Source organism: Eublepharis macularius, chromosome 1 (assembly GCF_028583425.1).
Source record: "Eublepharis macularius isolate TG4126 chromosome 1, MPM_Emac_v1.0, whole genome shotgun sequence".
NCBI classification, from domain to species: Eukaryota; Metazoa; Chordata; class Lepidosauria; order Squamata; family Eublepharidae; genus Eublepharis; species Eublepharis macularius.
In genome coordinates this window covers 108,558,881-108,579,507 of record NC_072790.1, presented here as the reverse complement: position 1 = coordinate 108,579,507, position 20,627 = coordinate 108,558,881, and the positions used below count along the sequence as shown (strand labels likewise).

The 20,627-nt window shown below is 46.2% G+C and overlaps 2 protein-coding genes across 8 annotated transcripts in view; one reads left to right on the top strand and one right to left on the bottom strand.

The window, feature by feature from the left end:
* Window positions 1-4,538, top strand: part of TRDN (triadin) — a 334,586-nt gene extending 330,048 nt beyond the window's left edge. For all 7 annotated transcript variants that reach the window (XM_054979502.1, XM_054979172.1, XM_054979083.1 and 4 more), the window contains one exon: window positions 1,803-4,538. In XM_054979502.1, the coding sequence (XP_054835477.1) occupies window positions 1,803-1,933 (131 nt within the window). In that variant the 3' untranslated portion in view covers window positions 1,934-4,538. The remainder of the gene's footprint in view (window positions 1-1,802) is intronic.
* Window positions 4,307-12,972, bottom strand: LOC129324458 (uncharacterized). Its single transcript, XM_054971724.1, has 3 exons — window positions 12,561-12,972; window positions 8,508-9,021; window positions 4,307-4,385 (listed from the first exon to the last, which is right to left on the bottom strand). Exons 1-3 carry the CDS (start codon window positions 12,970-12,972, stop codon window positions 4,307-4,309), a joined length of 1,005 nt encoding a protein of 334 aa, XP_054827699.1.
* Window positions 12,973-20,627: the final 7,655 nt, after the last annotated feature.

Here is a 20,627-nt window from a genome sequence, read left to right as displayed (position 1 = left end):
CTTCATTTCCAACAGTTCCGGTTCTTGCACCCCAGATAAGCTGTCTTTCTGTATGTTCTCCCTGTTCCTGGTCCACATTGCTCTACCACTGCAGTGGCCTCCTCTATATGCCACATGAAGAGTTCCAAGAAGTAATTTCTGTTGGTGAATGTGTTCATTTCACTGTCTTCCGTCCAGCTGCCTCCTAGCCTTGACCTTTTTCATTTGGATACCTAACCATTTCATCATGAAAAAGGAGAGTTCTTCCTGCACAAATCACTTAATTTTATTAGGAAATGCTGAATTAAAAAATAATAATTTTGACCCAACCTTCCAACAGAGCACACAATAAAAATGAGTGTGATTTTGTTTTCTCATAAAAATCTATCTGTATTTCATGTTTTAAAACTACTTTACTTTAGTGAAAGATATCTGCTTGGTGACCTGTTCCTAACACCCAAGCATAACTCATTACATATTTTGCTCATGATAGAAAATATGAGGATTTATCTAATGAGCAAATAATAGGTTTTGTATTTAGTTCAAGATACATGGGTTGGGATTTTTTTTTTAATACAGACAGTTGGAGCTACTTTGAGACATCAAATAAAAAAAACCAACATCAAAAATTTATGCAGAGATAAATGACTTCTCATTATTTCCTAAAAGCTCAAACTAGTTTCTAATTACATTTTGGAGTCAGGGCCAAACTAGACATGACAGAGTCCCTGGACCAGCTTGTGGACAGCACTGCCATTTTAAAGTCTAACAATACAATTTAAAATGCTATGAGAGCAGTACAGCAGGATGAAGCACTCTTGTTCCCCCCTCACAAGCCTTTTCAAATGCTGAAACAGCTACCGAGGCACAGCCATTTTGGTACTTGAAAAGGTGCACAGAGGATAATCAAGAACACCTCATCCTACCATGCAAGCATTTCTAAATCATCTCATTAGGCTTAAAAATGTCAGTAGTGGCCACAGGTTGTACCTGGGGACTCTGTCCTGTCTACGTTTATCCTCAGATACTTCATAATTCCCTGGCCACTGATATGTGACTTCATATTTGATACAGCTACCCAAGTAAAAAATTATTAAGAATCATGTCCATGGCTTAGGGATTTCAGGAAAAGATCAAACTTCTTGGGAAACTGGTTTAAGTGTTTCATGAAGAGATCTTGCTTTTATGGAGGATGTAAGAGTCAGAAAAAAAATACTGTGGCCTCTTGAGCAGATATTTAGGAACTCACTGGCTTTATGGCCAATATTTCAGTAAAGAGGCACTTTTGAAAGCCAGGTGGCTCTAGATCTTGGTTTATGTTACACAAGAATTTGGAGGTATATATTTTGCATTAGAACACAAAACACCAAGGGGGTATTTCAAGGAAAAGGGGTCCAGCCTCACTCTATCATTGACATGCTATTTTTCTGCATGTAGAGTGTTTTATATAGAGAACCTTTTTTTAAGAAGACCATCCCTCCCCCAATCTGTAATAGCATGCTTTCTCAAGAGCTACACCATTGTTCATGTATACTTCATGTAGACTGGCCTTAAGTAATAGAGTGTGAGATTAAGAGGCTTTTGGAATATAGTGATGGTTATAGTCCTATGACCAAATATAGAAGAGACTATTGTCATTGGTGTTAATCTTACTATAGATTTATATGGGAACAATTAATGTTTTCGTGGACTGTGGCTGCAATTCTAAGAAGACTTTTCTGCTTATGATTCTTCACTTTATTTTCCCTCAGATGAACACCATAGTAATGCATTATTAACTACAGATAAAGGTTTGACCTTGTTTTTCTTTCTTTCCTTCCCAGCTTCTGTCCGCTACTATCAGTGTGTATTTCTAAATGGATACAATGGTTATACATCACAATATCCTGTTACTCCAGCTCAAGACACCAAAGAGAAAGGCAGACAATCAAAGACCAGAACACTGAAACAATAGAGGCACACTACCTGTAATGTTTCGACAGTTTTGCACTTTATGTCTTCTGTTGAGGGCCATATGAAATCCATTGTCACATGTGATCATGGAAATGTGATCCAGCGGGTCACGTGGACTTGGAGATGTTTACTTCTCTTCATCAGAGCAGAAGCAGTAAAAGAGGGGCAGATGTACCAGTGTTTCAGGGAGTATCCAAGTACCCCTTTCCTGGAGGAAAGGCTGTGGTGCTGAAATAGTACTTGACAGAAAGTAACATTTATATGCATGTGCTTGCATTTATGTGTGGTTCTTTCTTGTTACAATGTTTCTGGTTTGTCTTTTCAAACCTTGTGGGAACAAAAGAATTTTCCATGTAATTGTCTTTGGGACAAATGACCCACTTGAAACAAGAATCAGAAAGAATCATTTGTGCCATTGTTTGCAACCTGTTAGTATTCAGTTAAATCATAGATTAATACCAGGGTACTTCACTGAGTCATGCACCTGTTTTAGGAATGTTTTTTTTTTGTCATTAAATAATTCAGTAAAGAATTCAATATCTAAATAGCAACATCTAGAAGGCAAAATTAAAGCTCTTCATTTTTAGTTTCCAAAAACAAAACGGGTAAAGAAACTGTAACAATAAAACCCATATTATTGATCTTAGCAAAGATGTGTAATATTGTTTTTTAGCTGTCTGTAAAAATAAATGTTGTACTGTGTCCTTGCAAAGTTTGTGCTTAATATTGTATTTCTGCATTTAATCTGTGATGTATTCTTGTATTTACTATGTCAAACCTCATGAATTATCTTAGGATAATTCTTTAAATAAGCCATTTTTCATGAGATGGTATTTATTTTGACAAGGTGGCACAAGGTTTCAGATACTCTAGGGGCTCTAGCAGTTCACAACAGAGTATGGACCTCTTTTTGAGATCAAGCTATTCAATTTTTTGACATTTGTCTTGTGAGGAAGGGGTGAAGTCCACTGTATGTTGGGCTGGTGCCTAAATCACAAAGAAACAGTCTTGATGAAAGATAGAACTACGTGAATAGATTATGCTAGTGAGAAGAATAACTCTTTGGGAATAAGAGTGACTCTTTGGGAATATAGCTATGAATTTATCCACAGATAAGCAAATAACTATGTGTGCGCCAATAGGCGACTTTCACAAAAATAGATTTTTTTTTAAATGAACAACTACAGCAACATCTCAGTGCTGTTGTGAAATGGACTGTATGTCTAAGCACAAGCTGAGTGCATTGAGAGGTGACTGACCTCTACGTCTGCTATCGTATTTTTCATTCTTGATGAAAGAATTCAGAATTTTTATACCTAATACCTCAAGAGAAATATGAAGACTTTTAAACTGTGCCTGATTATGAGGTGAGATTGCAGAGATGGCATTACTTAAATTTGCCACCAACCCACCCAGATCAGGAATGAATTTTGAGAATGATAGGGGCAGAGGTTTCAGAGTCAGCTATAGGAACTGGCCGGTTGTAGATGAATGGCATCTACCACAGAAACCTTATGATTCTGTCATTTTTTCCTAGTACTTTGATTGTCTATTGATTGTCATGCTTGATAAAATATAGTTGAATCTGCTTTCCAGTGACCTGCCCATTTCAACTATAGCTTCCTTTGCATCTTATTTGAATACTGCTTATTATTGAGTGGCTTTGTTTATTTTTGAGCTTTCTAAAATATAGGTTTAGTGAAGCATGCCCTTTCCCGGTGCTATTGAACTTGAAGCAAGTACAATGACTTATCTTGCTTTCCACTTTTTTTTCCTGATAGTAGGATGACTCAGAGGAAACAAACAGCTGATTCTAGTCACAGTGTAAATCAAATGTTGGCCACTAATCTGAGAACTTATTTTTTTAGTTTTGTAGATGAGGGGAGTGTTGCATCCTTTCACAAATCTGGTTATTCTGAAACCTTGATAAGCCATTACTTGAAGTGCATGCTTTAAATAACCCTGACTCTTAAGGATGGATATATTAACTGCTACTTGTTTTGCAAAGTAAATTGTGCTAAATATCTGATAGGGATGCAGTAAATTTTATATCTGTTTTAGAATTTGAAAAAGAAGTTTATTTGTATAGGTAATTTTGTTTTATCTGTGTTTCTGAGAAAATGTCTTCTCCTGCACAATACTGAAACAGAGAGGAATGGTATTTTAACTATTGCTTAGAATTAATTACAGACTTTCTGTATGGGCCATAAGATTCTAGGCCAAATCCATTTTTTCATGTTTTTAATCCTGGATAATGCTTTCATGTGAAGAGAAAGACTGCAAGCAAAATTCTAAGGACTATATTTACCAGTCCACATGATGATAACTTGTTGATATACAATCTTCATCGCAAAAAATATTGGTCCCAGATGTTTTAAAGACCAGTTCTTCTAATGGAAGTATAAAGTCCTATCAATACAATGAGACTGGAAGAACAAAGCTTTGCTCTATATCTAAAAAGAAGAATAAGAAAGAATCAGCATTAAATAAGCAATCTATATCGCTCAGGCCACTCTCTTGAATCCAGAGAAGTCAAGAACTGCTGTTGATGGCAATGGTTGTAAAATTTTAGACTGAAATATATGTCATTTTCCTCTAACTACAAAGATTGTGATTTCTGTGTCTGTTCCTGCTTCCTATCATTAAGGTAGAAGTTCCAAGAAACTTACATGAAGGTGGAGGAGGCAGTCGCTAAGGCAAATTTTGTATTTTGCAATATTTCACATTAAACCAAATACATACAAGTATTTGTATGTATGTATTTCGACAATACATACATACAAGTAGTTTTCTAAGTCACCCATTATATAAGATGTTGAGTTGAATGCAGACTAGATTGGTAATTCCCACAAATTCCCCTTTCCTGCTGCAGACCTCTCCTCCCCCATGTCATTCCCCAAAGTCCAGTGCCCTGCAGCAGCACCATTTGGGAGAGATCCGTGGGTTGCAATGGGATGGGTAAGGCAGGGAAGTACCATTCTGCCTCTGGAAAATTTAGTCTGAATCCAACCCATTGTGCGGCTATCAAGGTACAAGCACTGAAATAGGCAGAACAACTCATAGTTAAGCAGAGAGAAATACTACGAAAGAAATTGTTTAAAACCGGTAGCCCAGGATTGCATACAAATAAAGACAGTAGGTTTATGGTAGGAAGAAGAAGAAGGAAAGAAGATCTGGGGATTGTTACAAAGAAAACAGAAAAGGACATATTTTGAAAAGTGGAGTAAAGAGGAGTTTTGTGGAATGAAAAAAAGTAAAACAATTTTAACGGGGGGAAAATAGGCGGGGGAATCAGCCTTGGGAAGTTGTAGAGGAATTGTGGGGAGATTTCACATAAAGTGTATTGCATTGGGATGCAGAATAAGAAGACCAAGAAAAAAAAATGTTATGTTTTGAGAGACATGGCCTAATAGGCTTTAAAAAGAGCAGGAGATATTTTTTAGAAATGGGATGAACAACTATAGAGAGAGGCTTAACCAGAAAACTACTCCTAGTCTTGTGTCTCTCTCAAAATGGGTTTTATCTTAGAGAACATTTTATAAAATGCCCACTATTATTGAAGTACTAGTAAGGAACAGGGGGACATGTTGGCTCTAATACAAATCTTCCACAGAAGTACCTGGGCACTAGGCTGGTCATTCCCTCAGTGGGGGTGGAGGATCCCCTGCCACATCTCACCTGGCTGGCAGGAGGGGAGAAAGGTATGGGAACGTAGTGCTGGGAACATAGTGCTGGGGGTGAAGTGCGCTCTCACATGCTCCAGAACACCCCTGCATGTCCTTTCATCATGCCAGGAATGATTTATTCCTGGCATGACACAGAAGTAATGGGTCACCCAGGGGCCGACTAAGTGAAGATTTGGCATTCCTGTCCCATGCGACTCCCTGTAGTCTCCCATCCTTTAGTTTGCCCCTGCCCCCCGGGGCCCTGGCAACCCTACTGGGCACAGACAAATTCCATAAACATAATGCTACCCACCAGGGCTTTTTTTTTCAGTTGGAACACAGTGGAACGGAGTTCTGGCACCTCTTGAAAATGGTCACATGGCTGGTGGCCCCGCCCCTCATTTCCAAACAGAGGGGAGTTTAGATTGCCCTCCGCTCTGCTCCAATGGCACGGAGGGCAATCTAAACTCCCCTCTGTCTGGAGATGAGGGGGCAGGGCCACTAGCCATGTGACCATTTTCGCCAAGGGCGATTTAAACTTTTAAAAACTCCCCCCTTGTTCCAGCTGACCCAAAGTGACATCATTGGCCCTGGGAGCATGCATGCAGTTTGCGCATGCACATGTGGTACCAGAGGCACCACCTCCCGCCAAGAGTTGCCCCCTGTGCTGGTAACCCACTGAGGTCCACCACCTCTTTTCCCAGAAAAAAAGCCCTGCTACCCACCCTCCCTACTCATACCTGCAGGGACGCTTAGTATGCCAGATTGCTAACATGGAATGAGGAGGCATATGCCACATCTCTGGTCAGCCTTCTCCAATCTGCTCATTCAGAGAATATCTCTAGTTCCTTGAAAAAGCAAGAGAGTAGAATGAATGGGAAATATGGGAAGTGCATGTAGGCCTCCCGCTTAATGGCCTAGTTTGGAGCTTGTACATGAATCCATCCATCATGACAGCCAAGGAGGTGTGGAGGGGAGAGGGGGGAGTATTGTGACTGTATTACAATGATTAAAACAACTGTGTCCATATTGTAAAAAATGTCTGAGTAAGCAGGAACCCACATGACCTAACTTAATTGGATAGAGAGAGGCAGAGGGACTTGTAGACCAAGGATTCTTGCCGCTTGCTTGTTAGAAAACTCAAATGTTTCCAAAGCAGACCGAGCAGCTCCAAAGGTACTTATAGGATCACTCTATCAAACCATTAATCTGAGTTCGTAGTGCGTTTTGAGCATATATTGGTATTTTGAAATGTAAGCATGTAATGTTGCATAGACACAGACTGAAAATACCAAATGCTACATGTTGCAAAAAAATTAAATTGTTGAGTTATCAGGAGATCATTCCTATGAGAAACCTTTAATTCCTCTTGGAAATTCTATTTAACATCATCCAGTAGCAAGCTATACAGACTACAAGGCTTTATTTTTGTGGTAAAGTCTTACAAAGGTTGATACAGAAGAGAAGAGAGTGCCTCCTAGGGAAGAAGAAGCTGTGTTACTGTTGTTAGGAAGGGGGCTAGGTGGTTGCACTTAGGGGCTTTAGGCGCAAGATGTATTATATGCAAAGTGAGTGTCTTCACAAATCGCTGGGGTCAGTTCTCTGGAGAACTTCAGGGATATTGTACCCCCAGTCGGAAGTAAGAGACAGACACAGGCTTGGATAAAAGGGCCGTTTATTAAATGACCATAACAATAACATTCGGCAAGGGCTAACTGAGCGGTACAGGTCAAGCCCTGGGGTCAGCACCTGACCACCGCCTTGCCTGTCTGGGCGAGCCCCCAATGCCCCGGGTGTAGGCCATCTCCTGAATGGCTGCAACCCGGCCAGCTAGGCCCTGGGATCCCACTCAAGCACCTGTTGCGCCCCAGCCGCCAAGCATGAGGTGAGGTCTTGTTCCCGGGGATCCCCTCAGGCGTCTGCCCTCCCTGACGGTAGCCGCCCATGCATACCGCCCTAACAGCAGACCCTGTTCCCCAACCTTGGGGAATGCCACAGGGGCTCACCAGCCCGCACCCTATTCCCAAAAACTCCTGCCACTATCACCGACGGCTAAACCCAACAATACTCATACCACCGCCATTAGTGCAAGGTAGGCGAAAAACCCCCCTTCCACAACGCCAATCAGGGAAGGAGGGAAAAAATTCCTACCTGGCCCATAAATAGCAGCCGGCTATTCCTGCACTAAAAACAGGGTGAGGTGGGTGGGCCGAGCGCTTGAAAAATCTGACGCCGGGAAGGGGCAGAACGCGCACAAAAGCGCCAAGCTCCGCCCCTTCCCAGAACCCGGATGGAGAGGGAGGGAGTCTGCCTCCTTCTCCTTCCAAGGGCTCCAATTGCCGGCTCCCAGCTTACGCGGCGAGCCGCGGCTGGGAGAGCCGAATTGTACCCCCAGTCAGAAGTAAGAGACAGACACAGGCTTGGATAAAAGGGCCGTTTATTAAATGACCATAACAATAACATTCGGCAAGGGCTAACTGAGCGGTACAGGTCAAGCCCTGGGGTCAGCACCTGACCACCGCCTTGCCTGTCTGGGCGAGCCCCCAATGCCCCGGGTGTAGGCCATCTCCTGAATGGCTGCAACCCGGCCAGCTAGGCCCTGGGATCCCACTCAAGCACCTGTTGCGCCCCAGCCGCCAAGCATGAGGTGAGGTCTTGTTCCCGGGGATCCCCTCAGGCGTCTGCCCTCCCTGACGGTAGCCGCCCATGCATACCGCCCTAACAGCAGACCCTGTTCCCCAACCTTGGGGAATGCCACAGGGGCTCACCAGCCCGCACCCTATTCCCAAAAACTCCTGCCAACGCAAGGGTCAAGCCTCTGCTTAGACCCTCGCGCCCCACAGGTGGCCTAGCGCCACCCGAAGCCCTTGCTGCAGGTCATCTAAAAATAACTCATTGCCCTCAGGTGACATATGGACACCATCTCCTCTGTAGAGGTTGGCAAATTCGGCCCTAATCCTGGGGTGTGGCAGATAAATGCCCAAGCCCTGCCCCAAGGCCTTCCTGATGTCATGGTTGGTCTTACGGCGGGCCCTCTCAATAGCCTTGGGATTCAAAGCCTCCCGCCAAACTCGACGTTGTAGCATCTCGGACCATATAACCAGCACACCAGGCCATCGGTCGTTTATGTATGCTAGGTCCACTGCTACTTGCACTGACAGGGCCTTACCCTGTACCATGCCAAGGTCATTCCCACCCAGGTGGATGACCACAATGTGCGGGGGCGGCTGCAACCGCCCCCTAAACAGGAGAGGCAAGAGGCCCGGCCACCTGAGGCCCCGCCGTCCCTGCCACTCCACTGTGGCCACAGCACTCAGGCCCAACTGGGATCCAATCGGCGTGTTCTTAGCTTGATTGGCCGCCCAAAACACCATGCTGTGGCCACATATCAGGATCCTCCTCCTCTCATGGCCCGACACGGCACCTGGAGAAAGAGCAATTAGTTCGCCATTTAAAATTGCTGTAGGGGTCGGACATAAGACCTGAAAGCTCTCGACCGCCACCTACCCACTTTCTGAATAGCCTGAGGGGGGTATCCCAAAACTGCTGCCGTGGAGGCCGCACCAATCCGAAAGGAATGAGTGCCGAATTTGACCCCCGACAAGCCTAGTTTCTTGAGTGCCCTCTCAGTTACTGTCCAAAATTGATACTTGGTCAAAGGAGCTTGGTCCTCGTGTAAGAACAACAGCCCCTGGGCATCACCCCTAAGTGCGGTGTATTCCTTGAGGGCTTTAACCGGGCACAAGCCCGCCTCAGAACAAGGGCCCAAGTGGAAGGTGATTCCGCGCTGCTGCTGGTCCGTCTTAGACCTCCTAATGCAAATGGAGACGTTGTCTCCCACAAATTTAATATCCCTGGCCATCAAGGCCCTACCCGATAAATCAGAGCGCGATGAAGCAACCAACTCACTAACTCGCAGGGCCCCAAAAAATGCAGTTAACGCTGCTGCATGGAAGAGTTTATGCTCAAACCTGGATGAGCACACTTCAGCCCATGCCGCCCCAAGTCCCCGCAAGACCGAAGGAGATATGGGTTGTCTAGGGTCAGAGGGCGTCCTTTTTTCCCTAGACCATCCCTCCAGCACTTTCCTAATCCTAAAGGCCCCTGTAAATTCCGCTAAGCCCCGTGATTTGCTGGCGAAAGCCAGAGCGGCCAGTTGGCCCCTAATAGATTTAACTGCAAGTCCCCTGTCCCTCTGCACGACGCAAAAGTGCAGTAAATGTTCCTGCGGAACGGGCCAAACATGCTGGAGGTTGGCTGATGACCTAAACTGATGAAACTGTCCTACCGCACGGTCGTAGGCCCGGCGTGTGCTAGGAGCAATGGACAGCTGGATTGCTCTATCTACCTCCGCCGTCCAAGCTCCCACAGCTCCCATGGCATCCTCGCGGGCTGCCTGTCGGCCCAAGGGGCAAGCTGCCAGAATCGTTCCATCTGTTGGCGAGACAAAGCGTCTGCCACACCATTGCTAACGCCTGGAACGTGCCTAGCCCTAAAAAGTATGTTCAGCTGAAGGCATTTAAGTACAAAGGCCCTCACCAGCCGCATCACCCTGGGGGATCTGGAGGTCATGGTGTTGACTACGTGTACCACCGCCAAGTTGTCACACCAGAAGTGGACAGCGTGGTTTGCCAACTGAGACCCCCACAGCCAAAGCGCCACTACCATGGGAAAAAACTCCAAAAACGTAAGGTCTTTGGACAATCCCTGGGCCACCCAATCAGAGGGCCATTGGTCAGCACACCAATGCCCCCTAAAAAAGACTCCGAAACCAGTGGAACCGGAGGCATCAGAGGTGACTTGGAGTTCAGCTTCTAGCAACAAATCCTCCCTCCAGAAAGTCACCCCGTTGAATGCGGCAAGGAACTCCTTCCAGACTAGCAGGTCCTCCCGCATACCTTTATTAATTCGTAAGCGATGATGAGGTAACCGTAAGTTCCCCATAGCATCGCACAGCCGTCTGAGAAAGGGCCTGCCGGGCACAACGGCCTTGCAAGCAAAATTTAAATGGCCAACTAACTGCTGCAACTCAAGGAGGGACACCTTGTCCCTACTCAAGCAGTCCTCCAGTCTCGCTCTAAGGTCTGCCACCTTCTCTAGTGGCAACCGCAGAGTTTGTTGCATGGTATCGAGCTCGATACCTAAAAACGTCAGGATCACCGACGGTCCCTCCGTTTTTTCATGGGCCAAGGGGACCCCTAGCTCCTCAGCAAGCTCAGTAAAGGCTGCCAACAGCCGGGCACACTGCCCCGAACCCGCAGGCCCAGACACCATAAAATCATCTAAATAGTGACAGGTGTCCTTGCAGGCACAGCGGCGACGCAACTCCCATTCCAAAAAGGAACTGAAGCGCTCAAATGCAGAGCAAGATATGGAGCACCCCATGGGTAGGGCCCTGTCCATATAGAACTTGCCCTCAAATGCAAAACCCAGGAGATCAAAGTCTCCCGGGTGAACGGGGAGCAGGCGAAAGGCAGACTTGATGTCGCACTTTGCCATCTCGGCTCCCACCCCGCAGCGTCGCACCACTTTGACTGCTTGGTCAAAGGAGGTGTAATGCACTGAACAGAGTTCCTCGGGTATGCCATCATTCACCGAGCCCCCTCTTGGGAAAGAGAGGTGATGAATGAGGCGGAACTCCCCCGGCGCCTTCTTCGGCACCACCCCTAAAGGAGAAACCCTGAGGGACGGGACAGGGGGGGCATCAAAAGGGCCCAATACCCTACCCTCAGCACATTCCTTTAATATCTTACCACGCACCACATCTTCCATGCCAGCCACTGATTTAAGGTTGGCTGCCATGAAAGGTGTCCTAAGGCCGTGAAACGGAATACGAAATCCAAACTTAAAACCCGAAATTAAATACTCAGCGTCCCGACGCCGCGGGTAGACCTGAAGCCATTCCTCAAGTACCCTCAGCCTTACCGGGCTGGGACCCTTTGCCAGCACCAGGCTGCTGGCCGCCGCCGCCCCCAAATCGCTTTCCTCCCTGGCCACCCTGCCGTCCCTTGGGACAGGCAGAGTGGGCATGGGGTCCAGCACAAGTGGGGCACTCGTGCCGGAATTTACATGCTCGCTTAAAACAGACCCCTTTGGACATGAAGTCCCAGCAGAGCAGCCGTGATTGAACCAGCTGCCCCGCAGGGGTGCGGGGACCCAAACCTTGAACTGGCTTGATAATCAAATGACCGCTATCGGTCCTATCCCCCACCGTTGACTTTGAAGGAGTCATGACCTGGACCCAAAGCTGGACCCAAATCTGATCCCACGGCAAACTAGGGGTTAAGGCGGCCCGCATTCGAAATTCCTCATCGTAGCGCAGCCAGGCCCCACCCTCAAAATCAGTATAACCCCTGTAAATAATGTTCATGTATTGAAACAGGGGAAGGGCCCTATGCGGCTGCGCCCTGGCCAGAACACCCGCATACACCAAAAACCCTGGAAGCCAATGGGCCCAGGTTCTATCGATCCGCCTCCGGCGGATCCGCTCCTTGTCCCTATCCTCAAGATCATCTTTATCCTTCTTCTCCAGTTCCCTGAAGAGAAGGGTAAAGACATCAACATATTCTCCCCGCAAAATCTTCTCACGGGTGGCCTGCGTCAGGTGATCCCCCAATGGCAGCGCCGTATCCCCCGTAGGTAGGGCCCTATACGGAACCACACCAAATCCTTGCATCCCATAGGGGGGCAGGCCAGGCTGAGTCCCGTAACCATAGGGCCAACCAGTGCTCGATGAATTATGCCCCTGCCCGTCCCAGGCAGCGGCCCCTGACGGCAACTGCTGGCACAAGGAGCCACTGGCACACGTAGGCCAAATGGGCTGTCCTAATGGGGGCCAAACTTGTGCGTTATAACCGCCAGAGGTGGAAGGAAGCGACACCCCAGAAGGAGTGGACTGCCCTCCAGCCCCCCACGGCCAAACAGCGTTCTGGTGTGTGTGCAAGTGCGCCTGATATTCCGTACCTTCAGCCAGAGGAGAGTCCACCGCCACAGCCACCTGTCCACAGTCCCCAGGCCCAGGCAGATAGCCTTCTCCTTCCGCTTCAGGCGCAGTAGGATGATGATGATGACTGGAGCTAGGTTCCCCTGTACTCAGGGCTGTCATCTTCTCTAGTGCCAACAGACGAGAGGCAAATTCTTTGTTAAATCCCACTTTTGCGACTCGTTTCGCACCCCTACGTGGCTGAGGTAAATCTCCACCCACTGCCAAACCCGCTGCCCTTTTTTCCAGAGCGGCCATGCGCTCCATCAACTCCTGCCTACTAGGGCCATCCTCATCATCCGATGAGGACAGAGTTGGAGGAGGTTTCTTGGGTGCAGGCCGTTTCACCGGCTGTTTGCCCTTGGAAGGGCCCCCTCCCTTTTTGGGTGGCATGCTTTAGCAGGCTCAAGGTGAGGTACAAGAAACAAAAGTATCAGCCTCGTCCCAGTAGGTGTCACCAGAAGCCCTTGTCAGAGCAGTTACAGCTCTCTCCAATAGGAGTCGCCCAACCTCCCCAGTAACAAGCCAAGGCTGCAGTGACCACACTCCCCTAAAGATGTCGCACAACTTTCCCCAGCAACAGGAGTCACCTGCAGTGCGGCTAACACCCACCAGGTGGTATCAGCCACACACACCCAGCCAAATGACCCCCCTACAAGAAGCCAACGGCCTACAGCAATGGGGGAGGGGTGATGGGGGGAATAATAGCCCCGGGGGGGAGCCCCTAACGGGTCCGAAAAGCCCACCAGGCAAGGGTAGTGCCACGGGCAAAGCCAGGCCCACTAGGGCCAATTGCTGTAGTGACAGCCCCGAAATGGCTAGCCCACCAAAGCCCCCGGGCCCGAAAAGATCCGCGCCGCGCCGCGCCGCCGATACCGCGGCGGCGGCGCCCCACACACTCCGCCGCCGTTACCACGGCGGCGGCTCCACAACTCCGGGCCGTGCACAGCCCGCAGCAGGCCCAGCCGGCCCGGCCAAGCTCCCTGCTGCTGTGCTGCAAAGCGCCGGAGCACGGAGCAAGTCCTCCAACTCCGAGCGCTTGAAAAATCTGACGCCGGGAAGGGGCAGAACGCGCACAAAAGCGCCAAGCTCCGCCCCTTCCCAGAACCCGGATGGAGAGGGAGGGAGTCTGCCTCCTTCTCCTTCCAAGGGCTCCAATTGCCGGCTCCCAGCTTACGCGGCGAGCCGCGGCTGGGAGAGCCGAATTCTTAAGTTCCCACTATAACAATTTTCAGCCCTATTGGGAAAATAATAGTAGTTTGATGGCCCTGGAACTAAAAATGTGTTATTTCCCCCCCCCCTCTAAATAAATAAATAAATTCAGTTATAGTTTTATGGCTTTTTGGCTGCACATTAAGGCATGGGATCTTATTATGCTAAAGATGGAATTCAGGAAGCTCCTATAAATAGAAAGTAAGCAAAGGACTAGAAATTTTTATTTTTGTATATGTGTTTCCTCCACTTCATGTGGTTCATATTTCAGCATGCAACTGATAAAATGTTTCTAGAGTGACCACGAATAGTTTGTATTATTGCTCTTCAAAGTGTACTGATTACAGCAAATATTTTGCTGTGAACCTATCACCATCATCCAAATCCACTGTAATAATTACCTTTGTGACACATTTAAGAGCCAAAAACATACAATTATAGCATTGTTTCCATTTGAAATGAACTTTCAAAGACTTAATATTGGACTTTTATGAAGAATCATTTAACATGGAAGCATGCTGTTGGTTTATGTCAAATTACTACAGTTGTAAATCTTGTCTGTGCTTTCTGTTTTAGAAGAAGTAATTTTCCTGATTAAAAGAATGTTTTTCACCATCATGTTTCTAGTTTATTATAGTTAAATAACATAGTTTCATGCTACCGCAGACATTTTCATTTGGTTCTGAAATGAATTCAGAATCCCAAACTCTTCCCTGCATGAACTACTGCACATTCCTAAATTTGGATATCTGCACATTTATTTAATAGAGGGTTTTTTCATTCTAGGATTGCCATTTGACCTGTTGACATAATCTCATCTCCCCATGATTATAAATATTCTGTGGAACGTCCACTGTCTCTGTAAGCAGGCAGAAAAGAAGTAGGCCAAGTTGGGTGTATGAAAAACTGGAAAAACAGATGTCTCCACATGTCCAGTGCCAAGAGGCTTTGTGCACTTCCCCCTTCAGCATAAACCCCCTTCAGAGGAAAAACCTGCCTTAACTCACAGAATAAGTTCCCACATAACCCTTGTATCAATGCCCATTGTGTAGCAAGATTCAAATTGAGGAGATTCATGAATTAGCAGTATGCAGCAATAGTTATGCACTGAATAGACTTTCTAGGTGCCAAATGATAGCAGGCAAACTCCCAGTGATTCATGCCTCTGCCTACTGATTGCCAGCTGATCGGTGGGAGGAGGCATGAGTTCCTGCTGTAGGAAACAGGCTAGGGAAATGGATGCACAGCAGTGGCCCTGGTCAATGACGTCACTTCTGGCATGACCTGGAAGTGATGGTGTTGCACCAGGGCCAATTCTTTAAGAATTCAGAATACAAAACCTTTCTCTAAATTTACTATTGCATGTTCCTAACGGCCCAAATGATTCTTAAAGAACTGGCCCTGTGTGATGTCATTGCTTCCAAGTTACTCCAGAATTGACATCATTGACCAGGGCCGCAAGCATGTGCTAAAGTGCATGCACAAGGAGATTAGAGGTAAGTGCCCACTGCTCCCCATCTCCAACTCCCACAAGTTACCAGGGAGTACATGGCAACCCTGGCTGTGAACTTTGACTTGAGCATGATCACCAGGCAAATTTACTGTCAGTCCCTGGCAGTTAGGTCCCTTCAAGTTCTCCACAGTTAACACACAGGTGTTCCAGTTGAAGCAAGTTTATTAGAAATCCATTCAGTTCAGGGTGTTCACACAAAGGTAGCAATTGGCAGAATGACAATTCAAACAAAGGCATTACTAATTATAGAGAAACTTCCCACCCTTTGGGGCCCATTGACATTCTGGCACAAAACCCCAAAGAAGTTACATGGGAACTGATTAGTTTAAACTAAATGAAGTACAAAGTGAAAATATCCCAGTCTTTGGGGAAAGATACAACGTTCCCTGCTAGCAGCTTGCCTTCAAAGACACTTGCTGGAAAACTGAAAGTACATATTTTCAACAGATAACAGAGAGGCCCCACTGGCTCTCCTGCATTTTATGTTAGCAGTTTACACACTCTCAGATGCTATAACACAATACAACTTTAGCAAAACAGTAATGATCAGCACAAAATGCAGAATACAATAATGGCAGGTATGCTGGCATATGTGACACTTAACTAGAGATGGGCACGAACAGCAATATGAACAAAAAAAGGCCACGAACAGCCCAATCAGCTGTTCACGAACAAGCTGTTTTTGAGGCCCCATTCTAAACAAATAGGTCATAGTTGCAAGCCTCCTTCGTTGCTGTTCGTTGCTGTTCGTCAAGCCAGACAACCTGGCACCTGCAATCAATTCCCTTGGCAACTGGAGTCAGGGACTGCCTGAACTCTGTCTGAACTCCTGCGGTTGCCCTGGAAACCCCAATCTAAGCCAAATTTAGCTTGATAGGCAGATCTTTTCAAGTGTGGAGCTCCAAATTTGTTACAAGGAAGCAAAGAGCAAGGGGGAGGGGGGTTCCCAACTCTGGTTTTGCAGACAGTGAGGGAGAGACAGTTGCTGTTGGCATTTTGAGAGAAAGGGAGAGTGCATTGGAGCTTGAATTTTCTTTGTGTGTGGTGGGATAGGGATCTACCTCTTCAAGTTCCAGGGCTGTTGCCAGGCTCTGGGCCAAGCTATTATTTATTATTGGTACATTTCCTGCTGCCTGCTCAGGTAGGGTTTCTGGGAGTGGTGTGGTAGGGATCTTGATGGCTGGAGGAGAGCCTGCTGGCCACAATGAACAATGAACATGTTCATGAACAGGTCATGTTCATCAATGTTCGTTGTTCATTGTTGGTGCATGGCAATGAACAACAAACATCATATTCGGGTTTTTTTTTCTGTTTGTGCCCATGTCTACACTTAACTTGCTTGATTTTGATTAGATGTGAGGCAAGCCCTTCATCTGATCATCTTGTTGGTCATTGCTGACTTTGTGTCTGCTCAGTATTCATTTTTTCTATAGGGCAAGGTAAGTTTTTGATGTACTGGTTGTCAGTCTCTAAACTGCTTGTCTTGGTTCCCACAACCACTTCTTTTTTAAAGATTTTTGAAGTTAATGGTATTACACCACTGCATTGTTTCATTTGTTAGTCAATATTCCTGGGGTCATTATGGCCAGTGCAATCACACAGAATAGACACATCAAAATTTGTTTGGAGACATCCAAACAACTAGCATATGAGCATTTTCCTGCTCACAACTGGCAAGCAGAATATTAAATGAAACATCAGGTGATCAAACATGCCTACCAAGCATACCCAGAGCACAGTGTATATATGCCCATATGTATTTGTCCATGGTTATCTATAAGGCCCATCTGTTCTCTCTGGGGCGGACAGGGCAGGAGGCTCTCTCCCATGCCTCATTACAAATGTAATTTTTGGTATAATGGCCATTTGGTATAATTTTTGGTATAATGGTCATAAAATGACCACAAATATGATACCACTGTATCATATTTGTTTGGTTATTGTCATGAACAATGGCAATAGAAATTCAGGTATAAAGACAGGTTGCTGACCTGTGGTGACCCTAGGGGTCATGGATGTGGTAGGGGTCTATGGATGTGGTAGTTCCCTACAGAAGAGCATCTCCAGTCCCTAGAACCACTTGGCATCTACCTACAAGTTATTCAATCCTGACAAGTTATCATTCCAGCCAATGAGCAACTTCTGAGCATCTTGTATTTCTTTCTAAAAAATTTGGCAATGCTGTAGGGTTGACATAGGTTCTTTTACCTGAACTGGTACTATTTTGGCTGCAGGTGGGCCTCCTTTATTTCTGCAGGCAAAAAGTTGTTTCCTAACTTGGAAGAGGGAGTCCATCCGCCATTTTACCTTATGTCCCATTAGTATAATAAGTTTGTTGCATGACTAGAAAAAGAGACAACAAAAAGAATGTAAGCAGTAGCACTGGAGACACCCCTCCCACCACACTTTAAGTTCATCGTGCCAGCCTTTAGCTGCACTGCCCTCATCTTCTCAGTTTCAATGCCCTCCAAGGAAATTCTTCTCTTCCAGTTTTCATTTCTGCAGATCAGAATAAGTTATTATGTTCATGAACAAATAAAAGAGAAAAATTAAATTAATAAGCATATTCCATTATAGTTTTCAGCTACTATGAACTTAGCAAACAACATTTTATGCATTTATTTTATTCTAGGATTTCAAGTGCTATTAAGAAAATAATTTTCTGGATCTAGTTTGTTCTTTGACATAGCACAAATGAATTATGCATTAAAACATGCCTTAGGCACTAAACTGTCACAAAAATCAATATTTTTCATTTGCAAGCATATTTAAACTTTTTTAGATTTTAAGTATTGTTATCTTCATGTAAAGTAAAGAAATGCAAGCATTCTTTTTTAATGTTGATTTGCTTCAATTACTTCTAAAGGATTTCCCACATACTTATGTGACAGAGTGTATTGATATTTAATATTTCTGATTAGTCTTGGTTTTATCCATCATTCTTAACACTTTGTGTATGATTCCTTGCCATATGAGCTGAATAGCCTACAGGAAAGCCCTCCCCCATCTCTTCTATCTGAGAACTGCAATGGGAGAAACAGGCTGTCTCCAGCATTCAGGCTTGAGTGCCCTGGTAACATCAACAACCAGTAGACCAAACTTCTTCCTCCAACCACATCTATTTGCATGATTAGAAAAACTAATCTTTCATTGAGTGTAATTTAAGAAGAAAAAAGGGCAGTGACTGGAAGGGAGGAGCAGAAAAATTAGCGAAAAAAGGTAAGGGATCTAATGGACAGAGTAAAGAGAGGTAATAGAAGCAAGGGGGAAGGCATCCGCTCAGGTAAAATCAAATGGGGAATCTAGAAAAATGAGAAGAAGGATGAAGATATCAATAATTTGTTAGATAAGTCACTTTTATGTAGACTTGGGCATGGCAGTTTCATTCATTTTTGTTATTAATTCCAAAGCAACTGTTTTTTTACTAGGCTGTTTTGTATAGTTTTGTTATTGTTTCTTTTATTATTGTTTTGTTTTCATAATCCCATTTCATTATTATTTGCCATTGTTTTCCATGGAAGGACCCCCCTTTCCTTAGGTATGTAATTTCCATCTCATATTTGATAAAATTCAGAGGAATTGTAGTACTCCCCTAAGACGTCCACATTGTCAAATTTCACAAATATAGGATAAAGGGTCCTTCCTTTTTGAGGCAATTAAAGGCACCAATGTTTAACATTAAAATCTATGGAAGAAGAATTGATGGGAAAGATTCCAAACAGTAACACAGACATTGCTTAGCTTGAAGAACAGGACCACAAGGAAGAGGCCGACTGACAAGACACAGGTGTTCAGGGGTAGAAGGAGGATAAGGCACCTTGGCAGGCAGGCAGGCAGCAGGAGGAGGACCTTCAAATATATTTGCTTGGATGGGGGATAACGCTTGGATAGCAGTAAGCAAGCAAGGGAGTGCAGAGCTATAGCACAGCTATTGCTGCAGAGACACAAGCCCCTATTTGCCACCCTACACGGAAAGAAGAGACAGACATAAGTGTCGGGAACTAATGGGCCATCTTTATTTGGCAACAACATATCACTGAACATATATACATGGCAAGGGCCTAACTAGCAATACAGGTCTGGCCCTGGGGTCACACCTGGACCTTTGCCCTGACCTGTCTGGGCAAGCCCCACTGCTCCAAGTATGAGCCATCCAAGCACACAGCTGGGACCCAGCTGGCCAGGCAAATGTTTTCCCCCTCCAAGCCTATAGCACCTCACTGTAAAGCAGGAGGGCCTTACTTGTACAGGGGGAGCCACACAGCAGTCTGCCCTTTCAGCTGGCAGCCGTTAAGCAGTACCAATGATCCTGACAGACCCCAATTCCCCTCCCCCAAATGGGTAAGTGCCAAGGGTGCTCACTGGCTCCCCTCCTAATCCTGCCACCACTAGGGCCAAGCCTCTACTTAGGGCCTCGCACCCCACAGGTGTTGCCAAGTAGGCCCCCTCTCCTGCTTTGAAGCTGCCATGAACTGTGTTAAAGATTCCTGCATTGCTGTTTTACTGCTACACAAAGACTGCCCTGCAGGTGTGTGTGTTCTGGTACACGTGTCAGCTTCCTGCCTGCGTGTTAATTACCTTGCTGTTGCAATAGACGGTGTAGTTCCCTGACTCCATGTTTGGTTAACTGCACAAAGGACTCTCTTTCTGGGCAGCCCTGCCCTGACCTGTATCTGGACTTCCCAGTGTGTGTTTGGACTCTGTTACAAGTGTGCCCCGTGCCTGCATTGCCATCTGCCATGGACCAGGCCTGTTCCCTGCTTTGGACTGTGTTTTATGTGCTGTTCCCCCTGCCTCCATGGAAGCCTGCCTCGTCTGGGCCCAAGCCGCTGCTAGCAGCCGGGCGCCTGCCGGGGAAACCTCCAGCGAGCCTGGCTAGGCGCTCCCTGGTCAGTTCCCGCCTGGAGACCCCCGCGGGCCAGTCGCCGAGCTCGCCCTCGTTACCGGGCAGCCTGCTATCCAGCCCCAGCTATGCCCTGCCGGCATCCATGTTCTCAGGCAGCCAGAAGACCCAGGGAAGAAGACTGCTTTGAGAAGCCATTTCGGCGAAGCGGGCACACCACATCCGCAGTGAGAGTACCTCGCCCCGCTCTGCATATCTTAGGAGCCGCCCCGGAGAAGGAACTAAGTGCCGACCATCCCAAGCACTTAGAGAATGCATCTCAAAGAAACTTCCGCATTCCAGAGCTGATGACATCAGGACAAGCCCTGTCCGCTGGAACATCCATTCAGCCCACTCGGATTTCCCCCTCCCTCTTTTGTCCCCTTTTCCTGAGGTGTCACTTATCACAATCAGATTACCAAAGTGGCCCATCCAAGCCAT